General features: G+C 39.1%; 1 protein-coding gene across 4 annotated transcripts in view; it reads left to right on the top strand.

Moving 5' to 3' along the window:
- LOC111151926 (adenosylhomocysteinase like 2) overlaps window positions 1-25,490 on the top strand; it is a 178,031-nt gene extending 152,541 nt beyond the window's left edge. For all 4 annotated transcript variants that reach the window (XM_022510136.1, XM_022510135.1, XM_022510138.1 and 1 more), the window contains exons 7-17: window positions 1,900-2,006; window positions 3,115-3,231; window positions 6,868-6,931; window positions 7,399-7,487; window positions 10,038-10,108; window positions 12,202-12,296; window positions 18,584-18,682; window positions 20,380-20,448; window positions 20,551-20,629; window positions 21,916-22,036; window positions 22,426-25,490. In XM_022510136.1, coding sequence (XP_022365844.1) covers window positions 1,900-2,006; window positions 3,115-3,231; window positions 6,868-6,931; window positions 7,399-7,487; window positions 10,038-10,108; window positions 12,202-12,296; window positions 18,584-18,682; window positions 20,380-20,448; window positions 20,551-20,629; window positions 21,916-22,036; window positions 22,426-22,432 — 918 coding nt within the window. In that variant the 3' untranslated portion in view covers window positions 22,433-25,490. The remainder of the gene's footprint in view (window positions 1-1,899; window positions 2,007-3,114; window positions 3,232-6,867; window positions 6,932-7,398; window positions 7,488-10,037; window positions 10,109-12,201; window positions 12,297-18,583; window positions 18,683-20,379; window positions 20,449-20,550; window positions 20,630-21,915; window positions 22,037-22,425) is intronic.
- The last annotated feature ends 1,349 nt before the right edge of the window (window positions 25,491-26,839 follow it).

Here is a 26,839-nt window from a genome sequence, read left to right as displayed (position 1 = left end):
TAAAAATTGCAGAGTAGGCCTCACTTGGTACACAAAGAGGGAAGCCACAACCTCTTTCTGGATTCTGTGATGCAGGTTACATTGCACCACATGCTGGTTTGAGGAAGCTGGGTTAATACCCTGAAAGGGAGGGAGGAGTCAGCTGCAAGATGAGTCAGCTCATTCCCACAGAGTTTAACAGTGACTGGAAGAAGTATGACTGACATGACCTAAAGGAGATGGGCCAGGGGATTTCTGTGGGGAATAAAACATCAATTTTAGAGTCGAGAACATGGGAAGGACATGGGATTGCAACCAGAGAGCATTTACAGACTATAGGGCCAGCACAAACTGCTGGAACAGCTGATGAAGAAAATAAGACAAGGATAAAAACCATTGTCACCCCAGAAAATAGAGCCCATTTCTCTTGGGATCCTGTCAAGATCTAATACTTTTACTTGCTTTCCAGCCTCAGGAAGATTCCCTGGTGGCAAGAATTTCTATAATAGAATAACATGGTGGTGAGAATTATGGGTTACATTCATTAAATAAATATTAGGGATAGCAATTACCTGCCTGTATTAGATACCTCTGTTAAAAGAGAAAAGCAGACAAGAATAGTGGGACTTAAGACCAGAGTTTCCAGTTGTTAAGTATTTTTCATCTCTGACTTTTTTATGTGACTGGGGATCAGAGGCTGCAAGGGAGAACTCTGAGAGAGATTCCATACATGCAGAAAGGGAGAGAGAAACTCTGAGAAGCCTTTTCATTTCTCAGGGCATCTGTTCTGAGGGTTCCTACTGGGAGAAAAGAGAGCATTAACTTATAGAACGGAGCCAATGTGTTTTAATGAGTCTTGCCTTGGATCCCTGCTCTCAAATAAACTTCAGTTGAGTCAGAGAAAAGAGGTCATGAGCAAAAGTAGAAGCAAAAAAGAGATGAAGTGGCAGACACGAGGTGGGGGATTTTGTGTACGCAGGGGTCCAGGATGGCATTTTGGCAACTTGTAGTAGAGTTGATATTTGATGAGAGGGTGTGTGCCCGTAGGGAGCAACTCAGTTCTGTGGGGACTTCCCAGGGATCATCATTTGGAAAGTCCTGCTAAGCATTTCTGACAGCTAGGTGAAGGGCTGAAGTGCCACAGCCTAGTGCCTAAGAGCATTCCAAGCTGGTCTTTCTTTAGCTTATTTATAATTCAAAAACTTTCCTCCGCTGATGAAAGCTCCAGTGGGCACAGCATTGTTTTATCTTTAATCCCAACCTGAAATAGTGATGAGCTGTTCAGAGGCAAGCTTGCACACCTACATGCTGCACAGTTCCCTGGTTATTTTTAATTTGGTTTATAGAGAGTGTGAGGTTTCGCTAGGCAAAACCCTTCAGTGCTGTCTGATATTTTGGGTGGGAGAATGCCTATGCTTTGGGAGAATTGAAGGATTAACAAATACAGTTTTATAACCCATTGTTCTGGAAGGGAGACTAATTATTTGGCTTCATTTAAACTAAGCCTTGACTGAATATATTTGAAGTCCTGAATATAACTCGTTAGAGATATGCTAATTTCAAGGTCAGGCTTTCTGATTATCCACAGTGCATTCAAGAACTAGTTGTCTAGATAGCCACTTAAGCTGTTAGTTCAGAAGAAAAATCCTCATTTGTTGCTATGTGTTTTGGTATAGTAGATGGGCTATGTGGGAAGGTCATTTGGCTCTGAGAATTACAGTTTGGCTTTTCACCCCTTGTATTTTACTTCAGTGTAATGACTGGTCATTATATTGGCTTTAAGTAACTTCCCATAACCATATGGGAAATTTGAAGTATCTGTAAATTGGCAGTTAGAAATTGGGATAAAAGACCCAGAGCAACCTGGAAACCCTGAGCCTTTGGTAAAATAAATGGTATTATTGATGCTTATTTTTGCAGATATTGGATGATGGAGGGGATCTTACTCACTGGATTTATAAGAAGTATCCTAATATGTTCAAGAAAATCAAGGGCATAGTAGAGGAGAGTGTTACTGGAGTCCACAGGTAAGATTTGACATGGATGTACCTGGTTTTATGCAGCCTAGATATATATTCTGATAATCACATACCGAAAGAATACAATATGTTAAAAATCGGAACCTTCTCTGAGGTGTTGAGATCTGAGTTTGCACACTTATGGTTTGTTTGTTTGTTTGTTTGTTTGTTTTTTAACAATGCAAATAACAAACCTAAAATTGGGAGTTGGGGACAGGTAAGGGAACAAGTATGGTCCTCGTATTTTCTAGTCATTGTAATGAATTGACTGCTTGTCCTTTTTAGATGAATTTATTCATTCCATAGATACTTATTTAACTTCTACAATGAGCCAGGAACTTCTAGGAACTGTGCTAGGGATCTAGCTATGGGCAAAACAGACAAAAACTTGGGTCCTCATAGAGCTTACATTTTTACTTAGAGAACAAGGATTCGGGGTTCTGTTTCTCAAATGAGCAGTAATTCCCTCAGTAAAATTGAAATAATTTCTGTTTACTATTATTCACTCATTAAGAACTGAAAGTATGCAATGGAAGTTTTAGGGAAGTAAATTCTGAATAAGCCACCATCACTGCTTCAATATAGTGTGATCTTTTTTAATATACCATACCTTTAGACTCTTAGAAGGGGATGAATTTTGAATAAAATATCTGGTTCTAAGTTTTAGTTGATTCAACTTAAAATGAAACTCCTTTATGTAGATACGCATATTTATATGATGTATATGTATTGAGATTATAAAATTGAGACTATTTGAAAGTTAAAATTGTTGCATTAGAGTGGTGGGATTCAAATAGTACTTAAAGTTACTCTTTGTATAATGTAAAAGGGGAATAAAATTAATAAGCAATTTAAAATTTTACATTTTAATTCTTCAAATTTGGAAGTGGGTCAGAGATTTTTCCCCACATGCCTCGTAACTAAAATCTTCATTTCTCAGCTGTATACAAACTTTAGAAAGGTAACCTTTATTTCTTTAGATACATCTAATGGGATGAAACTAGCATGTCTCATGCTCTCATGCCCATACAACATATTTCTGTAATTTGTTATGAAACTGACAGTAGGTTGCAGTATCTCACTGTTTTGCGTTCTTCGTGATTTCCCTCATCCTCAGGCTGTACCAGCTATCCAAGGCTGGGAAGCTGTGTGTTCCTGCCATGAACGTCAATGATTCGGTCACCAAACAGAAATTTGACAACCTCTACTGTTGCCGTGAATCAATTCTAGATGGGTAATATTTTGTTGTCTTTGGAATGAACTTAGTTGTTGAATTGAGGTTCTGAGTTTTTTAGTTTTGGTTATTTCTAGAAATCATTCATGTAGCACCTCTGGATCTATCACTACATCATACTCAGTATTTTATAACCCAGATCTACCATTGCTATCCCTATGACAAAGCACATCTATTTCACTTAAAAAATTAGACTAGCCTCTATCTATAGATGGCAAAATTTTTACTTTGTGACCCTATCAGGCCTGCAAGTCAGTAATTAAAGTCATAAACTAAGAATCTTTGAATGATTTGGGAAGAGGTTCCTGGTATTCCTGTTCTAGGTAATGTTACTAGTTTTTAAATTCCAACCAGCATATAATTCTCTGGCCATCTGGAAAGTTGTGGTGAGCAAAAAGTCAATCACAGAGGCATTTCTAGTCTTTTAAATCTGTAAGGACTAAGTCTGACAAAATCTACTTAGGTGTATACCAAATACTATGTTCTTCTAATGCCCAGTTTCTGTTTCTACACTTGTGTCCAGATAATCCTTCATCCTTGTTCAGAAGTCAGTAATTCTCTCCATGAAACCATGAAGTCGGTTTAGAATATTGCCAAGCCAAATGGTTTCCATCATGTTTAGGTTAATGGAAAAGCTAAGAGAGGGCCTGTGGGGCACATAACTAACGAGTCTGGACCATAGGCAGTTTGCAACACCACAGGTGTTAGAGCCAGAAGGCCTGGTTTGACTGTTGGCTCTATCATTTAGGTCTTGTAATAGTTATTTAGCCTCTCTGCACCTATTCCCTCATCTGTAAAATGGTGACAATAAGTCCTACCTACATCATAGAGTTATTGAGAGGATTAAGTAAGATAAGGTAAGAACCTGGTGTTCAACATTAGTCCCTTGTCCTTCTTTCTAGAATGAAATAAGTTCTGGATTGAATGAGATTTTAAGGGAAACTTTTTACTTTAAAATCTTTTTGGAGGGACGCCTGGGTGGCTCAGTTGGTTAAGCAGCTGCCTTCGGCTCAGGTCATGATCCCAGCGTCCTGGGATCGAGTCCCACATCGGGCTCCTTGCTCGTCAGGGAGCCTGCTTCTCCCTCTGCCTCTGCCTGCCATTCTGTCTGCCTGTGCTCGCTCTCTCTCCCTCTCTCTCTCTGACAAATAAATAAATAAAATCTTTAAAAAAAAAAAATCTTTTTGGAGGGAGGCAGATATTCAATGTAAATTCAATTTATTGCTAATTATTATTTCTGTAGAGTCAATAGTATTATCAGACAGATTGTACATGTAAATGAATTCTCAATCCATCAGTCTGTTTATAGACTGTGCCTTTTTTTGGTTACATAAAAGTGTTATAGCTTATGTGAATAGCTTTGATGAATAGCTTTGCACCTGATATCCCTTGAGGAAGAGAGGCGGAAAAGCTCAAGAGTAAAGCAACGGAAGCTCATAAGTAAAATCTGTTGATTTTCTTTGCTGTGATAACCATTCCAGGACCATTCTCCTAAACCATGACTTTTGAGTATGATAGTAACCCAGCTAGACTTATTCTCTTCACTCAACAAGAAAGGCCTCTGCACTTAATTGATATATTTTTAAAATTTAATTAACTAATTAATTTATGTTAACATACACTGTTACATTAATTTTAGGCATACAGTAGTGATTCAGCAATTCCATACATCACTTGGTGTTCATCCCAAGTGCTTTCCTTAATTCTTATCACCTGTTTCACCCATCTTCCCACCCTCCTTCCCACTGGTAACTTATCAATTTGTTCTCTATAGTTATGAGTCTGTATCTTTTCTTTTCTTTTTTTTTTTTAATTTTTATTTTTTATTTTATTTTCTTTCAATGTTCTAAAATTCATTTTTTATGCAGCACACCCAGTGCTCCATGCAATACATGCCCTCCATAATACCCACCACCAGGCTCACCCAACCCCTCACCTCCCACCCTCCAAAACCCTCAGTTTGTTTCTCAGAGTCTACAGTCTCTCGTGGTTTGTCTCCCCCTCTGATTTCCCCCAACTCACTTCTCCTCTCCATCTCCCAATGTCCTCCATGTTATTCCTTATGCTCCACAAGTAAGTGAAACCATATGATAATTGACTCTCTCTGCTTGACTTATTTCACTCAGCATAATCTCTTCCAGTTCCATCCATGTTGATACAAAAGTTGGGTATTCATCCTTTCGGATGGAGACATAATACTCCATTGTATATATGGACCATATCTTCTTTATCCATTTGTCCATTTAAGGGTATCTTGGTTCTTTCCACAGTTTGGCGACTGTGGCCATTGCTCCTATGAACATTGGGGTACAGATGGCCCTTCTTTTCACTACATCTGTATCTTTCGGGTAAATACCCAGTAGTGCAATTGCAGGGTCATAGGGTAGCTCTATTTGTAATTTCTTAAGGAATCTCCAAACTGTTTTCCAAAGTGGCTGCACTAACTTGCATTCTGTTTCTTTAAAAAAAAAAAAGAAGAAGAAGAAGAAGGTCTATTTCTAGACATCTCACTCACTCTCTCTCTCTTTTTTTCCTGTGCTCATTTGTTTTGTTTCTTAAATTCCACATATGAGTGAGACTGTATAGTATTTGTTTTTTCCCCGACTGGCTTATTTCACTTAACATTATGCTCTTTAGCTCCATCCATGTCGTTGAAAATGGCAAGATTTCATTCTTTTTGATGGCTGAATAGTATTTGCTATTTACTGAGTTTCACTGAGGCTCATGGAGTTCTACTTGTTCCTATTGAGGAGTTGTCAGATCATTAAAAAGACAGGATTCCTACTCTTATAGACTGTTTTCAACAGGAGAGGTAAGCAGATAAGTGAACAGAAAGAGTCACAAATATTTGTAGGAACTGTCTATCTCAGAATAGACTGGTTTTAGTTGAGAACTTTCTTCTGCCTAATGAGGGATTCCTAGAGAAGGGACACTAGCTCAACCCAAAGAGAAACCAGAACCTACTGCTACAGGTTCTTCCAAGAGACTCTAAAAACAATAAGGACATTTATTCTAGCTTCATAGAGAATCAGAGACAAAAAAGTAGAGCAGATCTGAGAAAGAATCAGCCCCAGAAAGTTCACTCTCTCATGCAGTCAGTATTGTGCATGTCCAAGCTCTTCTCCCTCTCGCCACCTATTACCCTCTGTGTGGAATTAATGAGGGACCTGTTGTCCCTTCTGACACTGCTAAATGTAGCACTCATTTATCAGGGTTATCTTCTACGTTTCTGTCTCATTAAATAAAACAGAATAATGTTTCCATTAAGCTAGAGCTTTGTCTCCTAAATAAAAAATGTTATTTTTATTCTATTTCCAAAAATTATATGATAAATGTATATTGCTTTTTGTTTAAAAGTTACTTTGCAGTCTACAGCTTCTTGCCTTCTGCACCACTCCCAAGACAAGAGGAAAAAAGAAAAAAAACCCTCACCTGTAGCTGGAATTGATCGGATAGCATGGAGTGAGAAAATACATATTTTATTCAACCTTTCTTTTTAGTCATTGGATAGCACAGAAACCAGGCTTTCTTTCAGAATGGAACAAACAAATAAACGTGAAATCAAAGGTACCCATTCTAATCTTAAAGGAGAAATGAGAGAAGATTTTTCTGATTTAATGGCTTTTCTTCCCCTAGACTCAAAAGGACAACAGACATGATGTTTGGTGGAAAGCAGGTGGTGGTCTGTGGCTATGGAGAGGTAAAGCATAACTTTTCACTTACTAGGTGGATAAAATATGATTTTGTTGAAATATACCAGATTCTTTTATTTAAGGGATGTGAGAATACATTCACTCACCACTCTAGATGGGAAAAAAAGTAACTTTAGAGGCCCTCTGGTTTCTTTTTTCCTTTGCATTTTTGCCATTTTTTCTCATTGATTTTCTGACTTGTTCCAGCACCCTGTTTATGATGTTCTCGTAGCTTGTGTTTTGATTATAAATCGTGAGTGTGGGTGTTCTTATGTACTGCACATGCTGAACGGGAGTTAGGAGTTTGTTTATGAACCGCATTCATTTATTTGTTTTTTCTTGTTTTTCCCCAAGCATGAGTCTATTCAGTGAAATTGCTTTTGGGGGTGGAAAATGGGGTACAGTTCACCAGAAGCTTTGAGATGTTGTTTTCTCACTGACTTTCTTTATTATGTGTACTCTCTCCCCTCTTCAGGTGGGGAAGGGGTGCTGTGCTGCCCTAAAAGCCATGGGCTCTATTGTGTATGTAACTGAGATCGACCCCATCTGTGCTCTTCAAGCCTGGTAAGCATGCAAAATGAAACTCGCTTTTTCCTCTGTGCCACCATCTATTGGATCTTGTAACTGTCACCAAGGAATGGCCTGGTTAATAGCACATTTTATCTTAGAGGGGCCCAGATCCTGAGAGATGCTGCTGTTAACCGTAAGCTTCCCTCTTCCAAAGATCAAGTAGCTCTGCTCTGAGAAAGCAGAGATTATCAGAGAAGCTAAAATTTTGAATTCCTGTGGAAATCATTAGAGGGAATGACTTGAGGCAAAGAACAAGTACCTCCTTACCTTCTCCATATATAATCCTCCCTTTTTTTTTTTTTTTAAAGTAAGCTCTATGCCCAATGTGAGGCTTGAGCTCATGACCCCAAGATCAAGAGTTGCATGTTCCACCAGCTGAGCCATCCAGGCACCACAACCCTTCTCCCTTTGAAAACAATGATCAAAAAAGAAATAAGTTGGCATCAGATCCTTTTTGATGTGATGCACCGAGAACACTTCTGTGATACTCTTTTCCTAAATGTATGACCTGAATCTCCTCAGGAGGAAACATCAGACAAATCCAAATAAAATCTGCTATCTCTGAGTGAAGGGTATAGGGGAGTTTGTACTATTTTTATAATACTTAAGTTTGAAATTATTTCTAAATTAAAGGTTAAAAAATAGTTCCTGTCTCATCCATAATTTCCCCAGTAGATTTGTTGGCTTTCTCTGAATCAGGGTTCATTAACATGTTTTAATACTGATTGAGACAATGATTCAGATTCTCTTATAGACATGAACTGATCACTTACTGTATAATAGGTACTGTGCTCTGTGCTTAGGATGAATAAGATGAATATACGAATGAGGCAAGGTCCTGCTTTTAGTAGTACACAAAAAACCAGTGTGAGTGGAATAAGTGCTCTGATGGGGGTAAACAGTACATGGTCCTATAGGAGCCAAAGGAGAAGCACCTAACTAAAGAGCAAAGGGCCAGGGTGGGAAGAGATGTCAACAGAGCTGAGTCTTGAAACTTGTATAAGACATGTCTTAGTTTGGATGTAAGTTCCAGGGATAAGGAACATCACAAGGAGCATAGTCACCGAGGAAGGAGAGAACGTGGCATATTTAAGAAGATCGAAATACTTTAATGTAGCTGGCAGAGAGGATAAATTTGGGGGAGTGGTAATATCTAAGGTAGGAATCCTATGTGAAAATGATTATATATCTGATAAATATTTAGGTCTTATCCTGAGAACAGGCAATCTCACTGAAATATTTTAAGCAAGGAAGTGACTTGATCTAAATTGCATGTAGGGTAATTACTCTGCAAACTAAATTAGACAGACATAAACCTAGAGATGATGACATCGGGCCAGGGGCTACTGTAGGAATCCAGGCAAGAGGTAATAAGACCTGAGCATACACAAGACCAGCATATATGGAGAGCAGGGTACCGATTCAGGAGATTTTAAAGAGTTAAGGAAAAACAACCAGATTTGGTGACAACTTCAACTGGGGAGAAGAGGGTAGGCTAGGACATTCTAGTTTATCTGGCTCATACACTTTGGTGAACAGTAATGCTGTTGATCAAGAAGAAAATACAAAAGAGGAAATAGGGTTTAGGAGTACAGAAAAGATAATGAGGTTTTGTTGAAACCCAATAAATTTGATATTCTTATGGAACATCCAGGAGAAGCTATCCAGTAGATAATTTGATCCAAGGCTCTGAAGCTTCAGAGAGCACTAACCTAAAGATAGATTTGTGCAAATCAGCCAACAAGAAGAGTCATTTACAGGGGCGCGTGGGTGGCTCAGTGGGTTAAGCCTCTGCCTTCGGCTCAGGTCATGATCTCAGGGTCCTGGGATCGAGCCCCACATCGGGCTCTCTGCTCAGCAGGGAGCCTGCTTCTTCCTCTCTCTCTGCCTGCCTCTCTGCCTACTTGGGATCTCTGTCAATTAAATAAATAAAACCTTTAAGAAAAAAAAAAAGAGTCATTTACAGCCAAGGGAAGGGTATGGATAAATACTGAAAGAATAAAGAAAAGAGTCAGGGCAGAACTGTACAGAGTACCAGCTTTTAAAGACTGAGTAAGACTGAAAAGGAATAATCAGAAAAGTGGGAGGAAAACCAGGAGAGAACAGTATCATGGACTCTAAGGAGTATAGTTTTAAGAAGGCAAATAATGTTTAATGCAGGAAATTAAGTGATGTAAGAGTCTAAGATTTGTTTATTTATTTATTTATATCCAGAAGATTGTTGATGATCTTGGGGAGAATAGTTTCAATGGGGTAAGATTCAGTGGCTAAATTGCACTTTCTAGGAACTCAGTTTAGGAAGCTCATGGTAACCCCTAGGTCTCTGTTTTCAGGAAGAATTAATTTGCAGTGATGCAAAGAAACCTTTACTTCTGTCCTGTATGAACTTAAGGAGATGGTTTGAATTTTTCACTGCTAAGAATAATCTAGCTATATCAAGAAATGACATTGCAGGTACTGAAGGAACTTAGTGATAGCTTTTGAGGTTCTGTGGCAAAAGCCTCCCAATTGCCTTTGTTAATTGATCATGCTTTATTTTTACAGTATGGATGGATTTCGACTGGTGAAATTAAATGAGGTCATCCGGCAAGTGGATATTGTTATTACCTGTACAGGTATGATTTTGACACAGACAGTGGAATGGCACTTGGGAATGCTTTCATGGAACAAGTGAAAAATGACCAGAAATGTTCTGAATAAACCAAACTCGAAAAGCCAGATACAGAGGTCTACAAAACCAGTCAATCTTTCATGTTCTTCCCACCTCTTTAGAACTCTGACCAAAAGTATATACCATCTAGGTCATCCCTAGAGGAAAGTTTCTCTTTAACTGTTCTGTAATTACCACGAAGATGGCTAGAGATAAGTTTTATTTGGGAAACCAGATCTTATATTTATACATTTGATTTTTTATTTTACTTCCAAAATTAAAGTATATTGCTCTCTAGTCTCTGTAATTAAAGCAGGCCTAGAGCAAAATTCATAGTTAGAGAAAGTGGGAAAGGTAGTTGTATTAATTCCCAAGGAGGTAGATTGGAGTTTTAGAGAGGAATATGCAGAAATGGCTAGTTTCCTTGGGCTGAGATACTTTGTCTTTATGGTGGGACCATAAAAGAACACTGGTTTTTATTTGTAATTATATTTTAGAGGAGGAAAATGAGAATATTTAAGAATAAAAATACATTTGTAGCCTCAGGGTGAGATGGGGGCAAAGAAGAGGGACCATAGGAAACTGTTCTTGCTTCGCATCAACCCCCTTATGTCTTTTTTTATAGCTTTATTGAGATAGGATTCAGAAACCATACATTTCACTTATTTTAAGTGTACCTGTCAGTATTTTCTAGCAAATTCACAGGGTAATACAACCATCACCACAATCTAATTTTTTATTGAGATAATTCACATACCATACAATTTACCCTTTTAAGTATATAGTTCAGTGGTTTTTAGTGAAGTTGTAGAATGTCTGATTCCAGAAACTACACCACTCCCCAAAAGAAATCCCATACCATAAGCAGTCAGTTCGCCGCATTCTTTCACTCTACCTTTCTTGAGCCCTATGCAACCATTAATTTCTCTGTTTTTGTAGATTTGTCTATTTCATATCAATGGAATCATACAGTATGTGATCTCTTGTGACTAGCTTTTTTTTCTTACTTAGCATAGTGTTTTCGAGTTTCATCCATATGGTAGTTATGTGTAGATATTTCATTCCTTTTTATTGGTGAATTATATTTCATTTTAAGGATATACATTTTGTTTATCAGTTCATTGGTTGGTGGGCATTTGGGTTGTTTACATTTTTTGGCTATTTTGAATAATGTTGCTATGAACATTGTGTAGCATGTTTTCCTACAAACATGTTTTCCATCCTCATGAATATTTACCTACCTATATATACCTAGGAATTGCTGGATCATATGATGATAACTCTACTTACAATATTTTGAGGAATTGCCAAGCTTTTCCAAAGAGGTGGCACCATTACACTCCCACTAAGAATGCATGGGGGGTTACAATTTCTCCACATCCTTGCCAACACTTGTTATTATCTGTTGTATTTACTATAGCCATCCTAGTAGGTGTGAAATGGTGTTTTATTGTGGTTTTGTTTTTTAAGTATTTTTATCCAAGTAATCTCTACACCCAGTATGGGGCTCAAACTCACAACCCCAAGATCCAGAGTCACACGCTCCACCGACTGAGCCACAACACCCCTCGTTGTGGTTTTTGACTTGCATTTCTCTAATGAGTAATAATGTTGAACATCTTTTCATGTGCATATTGACACGTTTTCTTTTGTACTTCTTCTTTTGAGAAATGTCTATTCAGATCCTTTGCTCATTTTTTATTTGGGTTGGTTGCCTTTTTATTATTGAGTTGTAAGTGTTCTTAATAAATTTTAGATACAAGTCCCTTACCAGTTATATGCTTTGTAAATATTTTGTCTCATTTGTGTGTTGTCTTTTCAGTTTCTTGATGATATCATTTGCAGTACAAGTTTATTTTTTTTTTGGTGGCTTATACTTTAGGTGTTATATCTAAGAAACTGTTGCCTAACCCAAGACCACAAAGATTTATTCCTTTGTTCTACTAAGAGTTTTATAGTTTTAGCTCTTACATTTAGGTCAAGTAAAATTTCACATATGGTGTGAGGTAGGGGTCCAACTTCATTTCTTTTCGTGTGAATATCTCTTCTATCTTTAAGGTAACAAGAATGTGGTAACCAGAGAGCACTTGGACCGTATGAAGAATAGCTGCATCGTTTGTAACATGGGACATTCCAACACGGAGATTGATGTGGTAAGATTAAGAAACTTGTTATTGGGGGCTTTTTTATCTCTCATTCCTAAGAAATATAAACTGGAAGAGGAAAGAGAAGAGTCACCAGCCATCCTAAACATGACTGTCCTAGCAGAGCTGTCCACAGTCTGTTCACTTACTAGCCCTATGACCTGTGCTTGTGGATACCATAAAGCTTCTTCATCTCAATCATTTCAAAAGATTATTTTCTTCCACTCCAGCTTGATACCTACTTACACTGTAAGCCATTTTATCTCTCACTTTGGTTCTCTGATTTGATTATATTCACCCTAAAATTATCCAATCCAACATAACACTCGGTCCTACTACATCACCCAAGTAATAGTTAAGAGAAGCGTTATTTCTTCTTTTCAGACTTACCAAAGTTTCTTGCAGTGTGACTTTCACTCTGGTTTTAAATTTTCATGGCATTTTTCTGGCACAGCTGTATTTCTCTCTGGGTAAATGGCTCAAGCAAAGCATGCTTTCATCTGCCCTGAGGGCTGCTCTGATTGAGCTTCAGCACTGCCAGGTAAGGATCAGTTGATATATTGAGAGTCTGTTGGATAATATCTATTTCAAATGGTTTCTCTTTTTAACTCTGCTCTATTCTTCTGTTATTAAAAATAGCTGGAAAAACAACCTAGCAAAGCCTCTTCCTACCCTTGAGGTTTTTGAGTGGCATGGCTCCATTACTCTTGTCTTACCAGGTTATTTTGCTTACAATGAATAATTTTGAATAATTTCTTTTTTCAATATTGAAATTTAAATACTGAATGGTTCTTTTGTTGTTGTTGTTAAGTTTCACTTATGTGACATACTGGCCTTTTACTAAATAGTCAAAGATATTAGTATTTCTAAAACTATCTAGCACATGATTATCCTTTTCTCAATTAATCTGCTTAGAGAGCCCCAAAATAGGAAAAAGTTAAGGAAACTAATCATGCTCTGATATCTAAAGAGAAATCTTCTGAGTAAGAGAAGGGGGAAGGAATTTTCTTTCCTAAACCCTCCAGCTCTTAAATAGAAACAATTCCAAATATAATCATGTAATTTTTATATTTTTACCTTATCTCATTTCATCCTCTTGACTGTCCCACAAGGCATTATTCTTTTCCCTGATTTTCAATCAGAAAACTAGAACTTAAGTCCATTGTTCAGTCATTGATTCAAAAATTAAATGGGAGTACAAAATTCAGGCTTTTTTTTTTTACTTCTTGTCCAGTTTTTGTTTTGTTTTGGTTTCCTGTACATTGTACTATTGCCTCCTCGTGATTTCTAGGTAAGCTTCGATTTGTGATGGCTCTCTCTCCTCTAAAGCAATCCAGACATAAGTAATCCCAGGATAAAGGCCAGGACATTATACCTTCAATCATAAATACTTATTGTGTGATTGCTGAATGCCAAGTGCTGTTCTAGATTTGTGGAGTCAATGAACAGAACAGGCAAAAATTCCTGCCCTCAAAGAGCATACGTTTTGGAGGAACTTGAGTAGCCATGTGGATTTTTAGGTGAAGAATATTTTGTGAACAGCCAAAGCAAATGCCCTGAGGCAAGAGTGTGCCTAGTCTGTTGAGGATCAATAATGAGGCCAGTGTGGTTGGAGCAGAATGAGTATGGGGCAGATTAAGAATGGAAGGTGAGGTCAAAGAAGGAATGGGCCAGATCTTATGGGGTCTCAGAGGCCATTATAAGAACTCCTTATTATATTCTGAGAGAAATAGGGTACCATTGTCAGATTTATAATAGTCTGACTTCCATTTTAAAAGGATGACTTTTATTTTAAAAGCAAAAGGATCACCCTGGCTGCTATGTTGGTACTAGATAGCCCTAGTTTTGCAGGTATTCTAGGTAGCTCCTGGTATTCTAGGTAGCTAGCCAAGGGCCATGTCTTAATTCTCTTTGTGCTCTTCTTAGCAGAAGGTATATGACTAAACTAAATGGTCCAGAAAGGGAGAGGCTCAGAAGGGCTTCAGAAAAGTTAAGTTACTCAGTCTTTGATGGTAGTGTCACAGGACATAGAAAAATGAAATTTAAGGAAATAGCAAACTCAACTAATAACTGAAACCACAATGTTCATTCACTGTTTAATTTGTATTGAATAATTGCTCTGTTCTGTGCTGAGTATTTACTGGCTGAAGAAATAGTGAAGAACGTCCCTGCTCTTGTGGCACTTAGATTCTAGTGCAGGACACAGACAATAAACAGATAGTTTCATCAGTTAGTGCCTAGGATTGAAGAAAAACAGCAAGGTGGAGTCATTGAGAATGATATTTTAGCTAAGGTGATCAAAGAAGGTCTCAAAGGTCTCAAATGAGATAACATTTGAACAAAAACCTGAATGAATTGAAGGAATAAGCCATCTGAGCATTTTACTCAAGGAGAATGGTGTGTAAAAGATGCTGAGGTAGAAAATGCTTGATGTTTGAGAAACAGAAAAGAGGACATTGTGGCAGGAACAGAATGGGCACAGGGATGAGAATAGCGGCAGCTGAAGGAGGGTAGTGGGTTATGTAGTTCTTTGTAGGTCACAAAAGGACTTCAGGTTTTATTCTGGTTACCAGGGAAGCTGTTGGAAGCCATTCCACGGGTGCCTATCTGGCTCAGTCAGTAGAGCACGCGACTCTTGATCTCAGTCATGAGTTTGAGCCCCGCGTTGGGTGTAGAGATTATTTAAAAAAAAAAAAAAAAAAGGAAGCCATTCCAATGGGAAAGTTTTGACCAGGTGACTGACAAAATCTGATTTGTTTTAACAGATTACTCTGTCTGTGATATAAAGAAAACACTTCTGGATTTGAGTAGTGATAAGGACAATAATAGGATGCCCTCTCCATATTTCCAGTGATAGAGAGTGGTAGCTCAGATGACATGGATAAGCTGTGGAGATGATGTGTTGTGAAGGTAGGACAGTTGGGATTTGCTAAATGGCTTGGATGTAGAGAGTGAAAAGAGAAGAAAGTCTCTATTAGTTATCTCAGTGAAACAGTAAAGGAGAGTGATTCAGTATATTTTTCCAGATATTTTTAGCAATCAAAAATGTAAGGGTTTTTAGTTTTGGGGGTTGGTTTTTGTGTGTGTGTGTGTGTGTGTGTGTGTGTGTGTGTGTGTGTGTGTGTGTGAATTTATAGTTTTATCTAACCTTGAGATGTTGACTGTTGCATTTTTAGAAAGGAATAGCTCATCAAAACAGTTGGGCATTTAGAAAACTGCATTTTTTCTGAGAGATATTAATGCTGTAACACTAGCAAACCTGTGATAGGGATTATGCTCTTAGCTGCCTTTTGGCCATGTCTTTCTTTCACATGTTTCCTTTTCTCTTGCAAACAGACTTGCTTACCCATATTGCATCACCTAGATGGCCGGTGTGAATGTAATCTTCACAATTCAAGTGGCTAAACCATTATGTACACATACTTTAAAAGTTCTTACCAGAAAGAATTAGAACCTGAGACTTGCTATTGATTCTGCACTTTGCAGGACTAGAACCACAGCTGTTCTCCCTGTAAAAAACTGATATGCACTGTCCACAATCATATACTACCAATTTGTGCAAGCTAATAATTTACTGTGAGATGTATACCTTGTTTGGGAACATAGTCTCCATAAGGAACCTTTTTCCTGGTAGCTTGCTTAGTGATTATAAATCAACAGAAAAGACATTGGGATGTTTTTAGAGAATTTTTTTTTAGATTTATTTATTTTTTTGAGAGAGAGAGAGAGGATATGTGTACAGTGGGAGGGGCAGAGGGAGAAAGAATCTCAAGCAGACTCCGTGTGGAGCTGGATTCGGGGCTTCATCTCATGACGCTGAGATCATGACCTGAGCCAAAATCAAGCATCAGGCACTTAACTGACTGAGCCACCGAGGCACCCCCTTTAAGAGAAACTCTTTTTTTTTTTTTTTAAGATTTTATTTATTTATTTGACAGACAGAGATCACAGGTAAGCAGAGAGGCAGGCAGAGAGAGAAGGGAAGCAGGCTCCCTGCTGAGCAGAGAGCCCGATGATGCGGGCCTCGATCCTAGGACCCTGGGATCATAACCTGAGCCGAAGGCAGAGGCTTTAACCCACTGAGCCACCCAGGTACCCCGAGAAACTCTTATAAAACTCTGCTGGTCATAGGAAATCCTTCTCTCAAGGAGTGTAACTGTTCAATAAACTTACTAGGTTATGGAAGCTGCCTGGACAGTGCTAGAGATAATGTAACTTAGTTTCTCTTCAAACCCTGTTTTAATTGACCTCATGTCTTTTGCTAGCACCACAGCCATTCCAGTGCTCCAACAAAGCATCGATCATTTTATGATGTTCATGAAGTGTCCCTTCTTTGATTCCACGTATCTTTTTCTCCTAGGGAAGACTTCCTAAAACAGGAGACTCCATGATGAAAGTATCATGGTGTCACCTCTTTACTCCCAGTCACCAAGATTGCATGTCCTCTGGAAGATTAAGAGTATGAGACACTAAGAACTTGAACTACGTTAAAGTTCATCATCTCCATAAAAAAGATACCAGTGTCACCAAGCACTATCTTTTGGCTCTACATGGTTATTGCCCTCCATGTTGTTATTTCTAAAGGCTAAGGGATTTACCTTTTATATCCTTAACTTCCCAAAGTGGTCTGTCCGCTCAGATTCTTTTTAAACTCTATTTACAGTGTTTATTTGTTTTAAAAAAATTGAATTCTAACTTTAATATTTGCTTAGTATAAAAATTTGAGCAAGATAAATATGTTTAAGGAAGGAAGTAAAACATTTACAGAATTGGGGTACTAGTATACTGTTCTGCAACTTTATTTTTTCATGTAACAATAATGAATGGTTTTCATGTTAACACACATAGATCTACTTTTTTATATAAGAATTTCATAATATTCCATTGTATGAGATTATCTGGATTTACTTAGCCATTCCCTTATTAAATTACATTTTTTGCTATTATAAATAACACTGGATTGAACATTCTTAGGCACTTATATTTCTGAACTTGAGCAAGTATTTCTATAGGATGGAGCTCTAAAGATGAAGCTAATTGTCAGAGATTAGGTACATACAAAATTTCATTAGCTACTACAAAATTGCTCTTTAGATAAAGATTGTACTAAATTATGAAACTTGACATCTCAAGACATTTTATATTTCTCATTGCCTAATAAAGAAATGGTCTAAAAAATGGTCTAGATCATTAATGTTGTCCTAAATATACTGAAATATAATTATATCTGTCTTTCCCACTAGATTGGTAAGGAAAAGTTGATACAGTCCCTGTCCATAAATAGCTCACAGTCTAGCTGAGGAGTCCACGTTCTCATCCGTAATAGTGTCCTTTACTACATTGCCTGGAATATAGGATGTACTCAGCAAATGATCATTATATAACTGAAGTGTTTCTCTGTTTGTCTGAAAACTACTGTTTGACAGAACCTCTCAATTTTAACCAACTGAGCCAATGGATGGTTTCAGAATATGGACTCCTTTTCTATTTTAGGCATGGCCTATTGGAAGAAGGAAGTTGTTATCTTAAGTCTAAACCCTGTGACTGTTACTTGATTGCTGCTGTTAATAAACTTAACATTTCTTCTCTTGTTCTCGGAATATATACAGAAATGGAAGGAGGGTGAGCTGTTGGAAGCTTTACTCTGCCCTTAAGCATTTCTCTAAAGCCTACCTCCTCACATTTGCACTTAGGTCACAAAGCTTCTGTAACTTTAGGGTGAACCACAGTCATTGAGAAGGTGGAACCTGGGACACGAGGACATGAAGGCAGAACCTTGGGCCCCAGCATGCTATATTTAGGACAACCAGCCTTCTCTAACAAATCCCACTTAGCTCTGATCCTCCTTTTTTCTGTTTCTCTTCAGCACTTATGTATTCTGTTTGTTCTGTATTAATTTGCACTTGTTTGCATGTTGCTTTATAAGTATTTTTGAAGGCTTTTCCCCCTCACATATGCATTGTTTTGTGTCCCCAGCTAAAGTAGGAGCTTTTTGAAGGCAGAAACCATGTCTGTGGTTTCTTTTGTATTTCCCATAGCACCTTTTACTGTGCTCAGCAGAGAGTGGGCCAACACTATGTTTTGGAATGACATCCTGAGTGATCCCTCCCTGGCTGGGCCTTAAGATTAAATTCCCTGACATGGAACAGTCCTAACCAACCCGGGACAGGTATTCTCCATCTGGCATGTTGGTTGCTTCTTTCAACTTGCTCTTTGAAATGGCTCCCTTCAACATCTTTCCGTCCATGAAGTGGGACAAGTCATGGCTGATGATATGTTTGTTGTATGTGTTCCAGGCGAGTCTGCGGACCCCAGAACTGACCTGGGAGCGAGTGAGATCCCAAGTTGACCATGTAATATGGCCTGATGGCAAGAGGATAGTATTGCTGGCAGAGGTAAGACCTGAGACTGGTAAGAGAAATTCACCCCTGACAGGAGAGACTGTAATACCCAGGTTCCCTCCTCCACATGTTCTCTTACATTTTCAACTCTTCTTTGGTACAAGCTCAACTACTTTACCATTGGATTTTATATCTAATTGTGACATGTCTTTTTATTCAGCAATTAAGAAACTATTTTGGTTCCTTAGTTTTCACCAATTATCCTGTCTCTCTCTGTCACTCTACATACAGATTGAGTCAGATAATGACTATTACTGTGGAAGAATTAACAGATAGAACCAATGCCACTTTGAGTGATGCTTACAAAGAGATAATGTCATTTGTGGGATGGCTTAATCAGTAAGCACAAAGCAGATATTCCTGATGGTTACTAAACCACCTTAGGCAAGCTCTGGGAAGGTCATGTCTTTGGTGATAGATTCCATGTTTTTGAGTGACCATTCCTCTGAATTGAGCCAGATATGTAGTAGGCACCCAGCTATATATTGGTTGTGTGATTAATACTTCCCTGTCTGGGCCTCTTCTGGCTCAGACTTATTCTTCACTTTCATTCCGCTTAGCCTTCCATGTCAATGTTTGGCCACTTTTCCTCTCTTGAAAACTTCTCTTCCCTAGTCTTAGATTCCTGACAGCAATATTGATGTGCCCTCCTGTTCTGACCTTGATAGTTTCTCTTCTTCAGAGAAAGATACCAAAATAACAAGGAGGATAATAATACTTTTCTTGAGTTTTGGTATTCTATCAGTTTTCTTTCCTTTTTTTAAATTAAAGAAACTGAATATGAAAATATGAAAGATAATACTGTCTTCACATAGGGACCCTTAAATTTATGTTTGAATATCCTCCCTGTTCTCTTTACCTTTTTTCACCTTATCCCACCTTCTCAAATACTTTAGGGCATCTGTAAAGGGACTGGATTATTTCTTCACAAGAAAGGAGTGTGTACCAGGGAAGGGATGGACAGGTTGTTAATTATTCATTAATTGCTTTGATATCAGCCAGCTATCTGGTGACTTATTTCCAGTTGCCCTGGGAGGGCCCATCTAGTAATTTTGGTGACAAAAGCAAGCACCACAGTTGGTTTTGGCTACTATGTTTGAGCAAAAAATGTGGTCAGTCTTCCTGGGAAACAAAATAGGATAGGATAGCATTCTCCAGTAGTCTCTACCTCTTGTATCCTCTGAGTCACCCAGTAGAAATACGAGACTACCCTTGAATTCAGGAGAACCAAACTAAGGAAGAAGCACAGAAATCATCACAGCTTCCTAAATCCAAAAGTATCTCCTCTCACAATGTGGAGAGGTTGCCCTTGGATTTGACTACATCCTTGTTTACAACAATCTTTCAAAGGAATGCCAATATCTCAGAAGGAGGATACTCTGTTGCAGAAAGTAGAAAATTCAAGAGAAATATGCCCTTCCTTGGCATAAGCCTCAGTATCCTGTGACTGTCTCTATCCTTTTTGACATAATCCCAGAGATCTTTTATCTGTTACCTTCCGTCATATTTTCCAGAATTTTTAAATTTCACTTAAATGTCAGTCAGTTCATTCCTATTTATTGAACACCTGCTTTTTATCCAGCAATGGTAGTTGGGAGGTATTTGGAAAATGGCAGTTATGCTCATCCCTCACTCCTGAAAGGCTAGAGACTTTGTCCTAACCCATCTGTGTCTTAACCCTTGCTCTCTAGGGCCGTCTGCTGAACCTAAGCTGCTCCACAGTGCCTACATTTGTGCTCTCAATCACCGCTACTACTCAGGTAGGGCCACCAGACGGGAAAGCAGTGGGCTGGAGAGGGTCATTAGACCATCAGCGTTTCACTTGATATGGCACGTCAGCATCCATCTCTCTGCTTTTCTAGGCTCTTGCCTTGATAGAGCTTTACAATGCTCCTGAGGGTCGTTATAAGCAGGATGTCTACCTGTTGCCCAAGAAAATGGGTAAGCATGCGCTCTTCCATCCCTATCCTTACTGAAGTAGTTCAGAGTCAGAGCTAAATGAACTTCGTGGCACTAAATTTCTTATAGATAGGGGGGAAAAATGATGTCTGTATCTTGCAGAGTAGGAGCTAGGATTCCTAGGTTCCCTTCCTAATTGATTTATCACATTTTCCATGTGAGTTGCCCTATTGAAGTCATTACATTTTGCTATGATTTGGTGTACCTGTCTGTGAATTTTAAGGATTTTCTGTCTTAAAGTATCTTATATGCGAGTCTCAAAGGAGAAAAAAATCTTCGCCTAACAAAGAGGACTCATCTTCTACCTTGTGACATCTGACTTACTCCATTTCTAGGCTACATAGCCCCTTTCAGATTCTCCTCAGACCAAGAAGACTTCTCATACTACATCTTCTCACACAGACCTCATTGTCCCAGGCCAAAGGAAGGACTGAATAGCTTCTGTTAAGACTAGTTATGTGGGTGTTTCATATAGGAGAAACATTAAACTGTCTTGAATTTTTAAAGAACCTGCCTCAAGCACCTGAACTGCTAGAGTGTGTTTATAAATTCCTGAGGCAAAGATCAGGGAATAAATCAGCTTCTAGTTTGCTTTGCTTTAGCCCGAGATGCATAGTGACTGTTAGAAGTTGACATATTTTCCCTTTAATATATCCTTTGGGAGGATATAAAAAAAAAAAAAATAGGACAGTCAATGTTTTGACTGAATGTATAATGAAGTTAGGAAGACCAAACAAGTACTTGGAAAATTACATAAAATTCTGAATAATATGTATTCAAGTAATAGAATGTAAATAGAAACCCATAAGAACTAAGGATACTAAAAGCAAAGCAAACAATGTAATATCATTATTAGACATTCCTTTCCAACATCCTCAAGTGTTCATTTTTCTGAGTAACCCGAAGTACAGAGTTTAAGGTAGAAGTAAAGTTTGAGTTTCCCATTTTTTAGTCCCCTGCTATCCTATCCTTTCTTTTAGATGCTAAGGACTATTGCTTCTTTCACATTTCCCTTACCCTTCTGGGGAGAAGGGAAGCTTCAAGGATGAGACAGCTAGCAAGAAAGAAATGTTTGGACTTTAAAAAACACTTGGCTGGAAACCGAAACAGCTACTCCGTAGAATTCTGGGCCCATGAACCAGTTGAGCATTTTTCTTTCAGTTCTGGGAATTAGAAGGTGTCTTCCAACTTTTTAAGGCCTAGCCTGGAGAGAACAGCAAGACAAGAGGTATGAATGTTTATACTAGGGCTTCTGTGGTCTCTTCCAGATGAGTATGTGGCGAGCCTACACCTGCCCACCTTTGATGCCCACCTGACAGAGCTGACGGATGAACAGGCCAAGTATCTGGGACTCAACAAGAATGGGCCCTTCAAGCCTAATTATTACAGGTGCCTTGGGCCCCCCCAGAAGACAGGGAAGCCCGGGTAGAAAAGAGCTTTCTGCACTGGAATTGGTCTTTGCATCTTTCACATTTACATGAACTCAGAAAAAGAAACCTACTCCCCTTCATTGCCACCCCCAAGGGACTCTTTGAGGCCTTCTTCAGATATTAAATAGTGTTTCCTTTTCTGAATTTGCCTTTCTCCATTTCATCTTCTTGATACGATTTTTACCTCTTTATGGAGAAATACTGGGCATGACCAAGTATCTGCCCTCATCATACACCCCAGAAAAGTCCCTGCCTCCTTGCTGCTCTATCCCTTTAGGTGGGCTCTTCATGTCCCAGCATTCTCCCAAACTGATAACATCACAGTCTCATCTTTCTTTCTCCCTCTAGGTATTAAGTTCCTGTAATTCAAGCCAGAAGAAATTTTAAGGAATAGAACTCCAAGTCTTTTCTCCACTCCTATACAGGAAAGAACCCAGCAAACTGCTTCTCCAATCAGCTGCCCGCCGTGCTCACCCTATATGTTAGGTTATTTATTTATTAAAATCTAGAATCCTGTGCCTGTTGCCTTGGCCCAGAGTGTGGTTACTGCCCCGAGGGCTGTGAAAGCCACAAAGGACAGGCTGAGGAAGGAAAGCTATGGGGTAATCCTTCCCAGTGCATCTTCTGCATCATTCCCCATTGACTTGGAATCCTCAGCAATGGCCATTTGTCTCTTGTCCAAGTTCAGGAGTTAGTCCAGGGATTCCAGACTCCTTGTTCCCTGGGGTTTTCTGGAATAAATTTCAGCAGCTGCCTTTCTCAGCTTTGGCCCTTACCCAGGTGAGGCCTTTTGGAAGCCACTGAATTAACATGGCCTGGGTTCCCAGCCTTGACCATCACTATCACTGCCTTCTTTATAAAATGACTAGGAAGGAAGGAACGTTATGGCTTTGGCAAGCTACACCAAGAACTTAGCTATGCCTGTGCTTACTGGGAGTCTCCTTCCTTACTGAAGACCCCTTTCTTCCTTGAATATTCACGTGTGTTTTAACACTTTCTGGTTCCAAGAGGAATGTGCCTCCATTATTTCCTCAGCAGCCCTGGTGTTTGTCAGACATTGTTTTTGCCATCTTTGTAACCCAAGTAACCTTTGCCCAGGAAGTGAGGGCCAGCCCCACTGGGATCCATAGTTTTACTTGTTCTTTAATTGAACAGTTTCCCAGGAGGTTCCCTCTAGACTGACATTGTCTCAGAAAAGGAGAGCTTGTTGTGAAACTCTGCTTCCTGAAATTTCCTCTTATTGTCTAAAACTGCTTTTGAAATGGAACAGGGAAAGATGTACTTTCCAGTGGATTTGGGGGGGGGAGGTGTAGGGCTTTGGAAGTGGAACCAACCATTCAGGCCCGCAGCCTGACACTCTAAAGAAGTAGAATGTATTTGTCTCCTGGGAAGGGCTTTGCAGCTTACCTGGCTAAGCTATACAGAGATGACACTACAAACTGTGTCCAGATGATTAAAGCTAGTTTGACTAGTTTGAACCTCCTCAGACATTCATTTCTTTGGCTGTTGCCATTGATGAAACTGAGATCTGGTATCTCTATGATTTAGTTTGTGGTTTTTCTTCTCTACTGGGGTATATTTTTATGTTCCTGCCTCTTCCATCTTAGGATTCTATATTTCAGAGGTGGTTTCTTGAGTAACTCCAACATTACAAAAAAAACTAGTAATGTGAGCAGTGTGAAATTTTATGTCTCACATAAGAGTTGGATACCTTTTGGAGACTGACCTGTTGGTCTTAAGGGTTTCATTGGCACCAGACTGAGACTGTTTCTAAGAGTCAGTTTGGGGTGCCCCTAGAAATCTTGAATGAAGTGAGTCCCTTTCCCACCTGACCATCTTCTTTAACACTCTCAGGTCTGTTTGCTTGCTTGTTTGTTTTCCCATTTTTTTTTTCCTTCGCTGGTCTGCCTCATAGTCTCAAGACCAAGGTGACTCAAGGAAACACCACCAGGCCACCCAGCATCATCCCACCCTGATTCTCCTCTTCTGCCTCCACCTTCTTCAGCTTTTCCTGGTCCTCACATATACTTTCAGAGCTAGTCTGGAAGTGACCTTCCTTTTGTAGGTAGAGAGGTGGGCTTTGGGTAAATGGCTATTTGCCTCATTAAGTAGTATATAGCCTCAGCCCATTATGGGCTGGTCCCTTAGAGGCTGTATGTCTTAGCACATAGTGGAAAGGTGCCACATACATGGCTATAGTCTTTCATGAGGAAGATTGTAAATGCTGAAAATTCAACGAGGCCACTCAATTCTTCTTTCGCCTACCCAGTTCTGAGTTTTGTATTAATTAATTGGATCTCTTTCATATTAATTAATTGGATACAGATCTTCATAACTCATCTTATATCAAGGGCAGATTCCATTAGGCAGGTATCTGGACTCTAGCCCTTTATGTTTTTAAACCAAAAAATCATAACCTGCTGTTTCTCAGTAAAGCCTGGCTCTCTGGAGCAGTATTAATACGTACTGATCATGACAGAGCATACCTGCCTTGCTATAGTAAAGAGACCCATGGCAAATAAAAAAGGAGACACCTAAGTTGCCAGTGTTGTTGCCCATGATGAGATATTGAGATATTTGCCTCTGAGTTTCAGATGACCTCTTTTCCTTTCTCTCTGGGGACCCTATGTTAGCAACCGTTAAGAAGTAGGAGGCCCAGGCCTCTTGAGTATTTGGGTTCTATCTTAATATTGGAATTTGGTCATTCCCTCTACCCTTGGAACCAGAACAAATCTATCTTCTTCCCTCAAGCTCTCACCTGAGATGCATCTTAGGGAAAGAAGACTAATTATCTGTTTGTTTATGGCCCTGGCAGGTGGGGATACTTACCATTTTCTCTACGATGAACTTGTACTAGTTTTCAAGGTCTTTTTTGCCTTCTTAATGGAAAATCAGGGTTTGTTTTTTTTTTTCCCTCATTAAAAAAGAAAAAAGGTATCTGGTCTACCTTCTCTGTCTGCCCTCCTACCTCCTCGTCCTACCCTCCTGTATGAGCACGGCTCCCCATGGCCACATACTCCTGCAGAGCTTTTTTGCTGCTTGGCTTTTCTCTGAACAGATCTGAAACTGCTGCTCCTGTGGTTTTCTCAAAATTAACTTTGTCATGGTTTTAAAAAAAAGAAATCAAAATGCATTGTTGCATTACGCTTTTTTAATAAAGGAAGATTATGGAAAGAAAATAGGCAACACCAGCAAATTATACGTAGACGATAAACTAAACTATATATATAATATATATATATTATATATATAATCATCTAGTTCTCATTGTCATCTTACTGAAAGGAAATAAAACCTCTAAGAATCGCCATTTCTGAGAGGCTCTTGGAAATCTTTATGTCTAAGTGATTGTATTAGATCAGCAATAATGACTATGTAATCTCAAAAGATAAATAAAATATTCTTAAAATGGATTCTTGTCTTGAGAGTATTCTTTGCTTCTGTGAACTATGAATTCAGAGTGAGAGATGTTTCTAGGCAATGGGCTGGAGAGCCTGCCACAGGACAAGGATGTAAAAAAGCATCTTACCAATAGGCTACCAAAAAAGTTTAAATGTTTAAACATTTAAATGTTTAAATGGCCTTAGCCTTGGGTCCCTTATTCCATGGCGGGCCTTTCCACTAATATCTACCCCCCAACCTTCCCCCTGGTTATGTATGTAAAGAACCTGCTTTCTGGGGCACCTAGGTGGCTCAGTCGTTAAGCTTCTGCCTTTGGCTTAGGTCATGATCCCAGGGTCCTGGGATCTAGCCTTAGATGGGGCTCCCTGCTCAGCGGAAGCCTGCTTCTCTCTCTACCTCTGCCCCTCTCTGACCCCCTGTTCATGCTCTCTTTCTCTCTCTCTGTCCACACCCCACCACATGCACACACACTCTCTCAAATAAATAAATAAAATCTTTAAAAAAAGAAAAGAACCATCACCCTGGGGAGTTGAGAAATGTAGGCCTAAGACAGAGAAATATCTGGTTCTATGTTCCCCCAAATCCTCTGTGTGCTGCCCTTAACTGGAGAGCACAGGAAGCCAGCCAGCATCCATGGTTTGGGATTAAAAGGCCCTGACACCCAGAACCTGACTACATCCAACCGAAGGGAAGAAATAATCTGGCAGAAATTTGTCTCCAAGTCAGCTTTTGCCTGACTAAATCAGTAACTAGAAAATTAAATCCAACTGTCTCTTCCTTCTAAACTGCCAGTAGAGTGGCCATTTTTGAGTAGCTTTCTGATAGCCACCTTTCTTAGTTGACAACCTAACCTAGTTCTTCCTGTAGGCAAGATGTTTTCTTCCCTCTCAGAATCTTCTGCTACTTTTGACTTGTGTTTATCTAAACTAAGAGCTAAAATAGTCTGGGCAGTTGGTAATGGCTCAAAGCTGGTGCCATGCCAGTTGAGGAGAAAGAGAAAGCAGCAGCTAGCAATGAAGCCTGTGAGCCAGCTGGCAGGTTCACCCCCTTAGAGCAGGGCTTGAGTCCTCCTCTGTAAAAGATGGGACTTGGGTGCCTGGGTCTTAGTTTCAAACTCAGGGTAAGCCCTGACTACCCACTGCTGTGAAATTTCTATAGCTTGTGGTCTGTATGGAAAGAGATTAGACTTTGAGTCAGGCTCACTTGACTAGCATTTCCATTTATAAGTTGTATAATTTATGTATATAATAGAACCACTCGGTGCCTTAGTTTTCCTGCCTATGAAATGGTTAATCCTTGTCTCCTAGGGCAAGGATTTAAACACCTGATTTAATTTTTTAAATGCTGCTTAAAAACCTGG

The sequence above is a fragment of the Enhydra lutris genome, unplaced genomic scaffold (assembly GCF_002288905.1).
Source record: "Enhydra lutris kenyoni isolate GAN:26980312 unplaced genomic scaffold, ASM228890v2 scaffoldscaffold27, whole genome shotgun sequence".
Taxonomy (NCBI): domain Eukaryota; kingdom Metazoa; phylum Chordata; class Mammalia; order Carnivora; family Mustelidae; genus Enhydra; species Enhydra lutris.
This window is presented reverse-complemented; position numbering and strand designations above follow the sequence as displayed.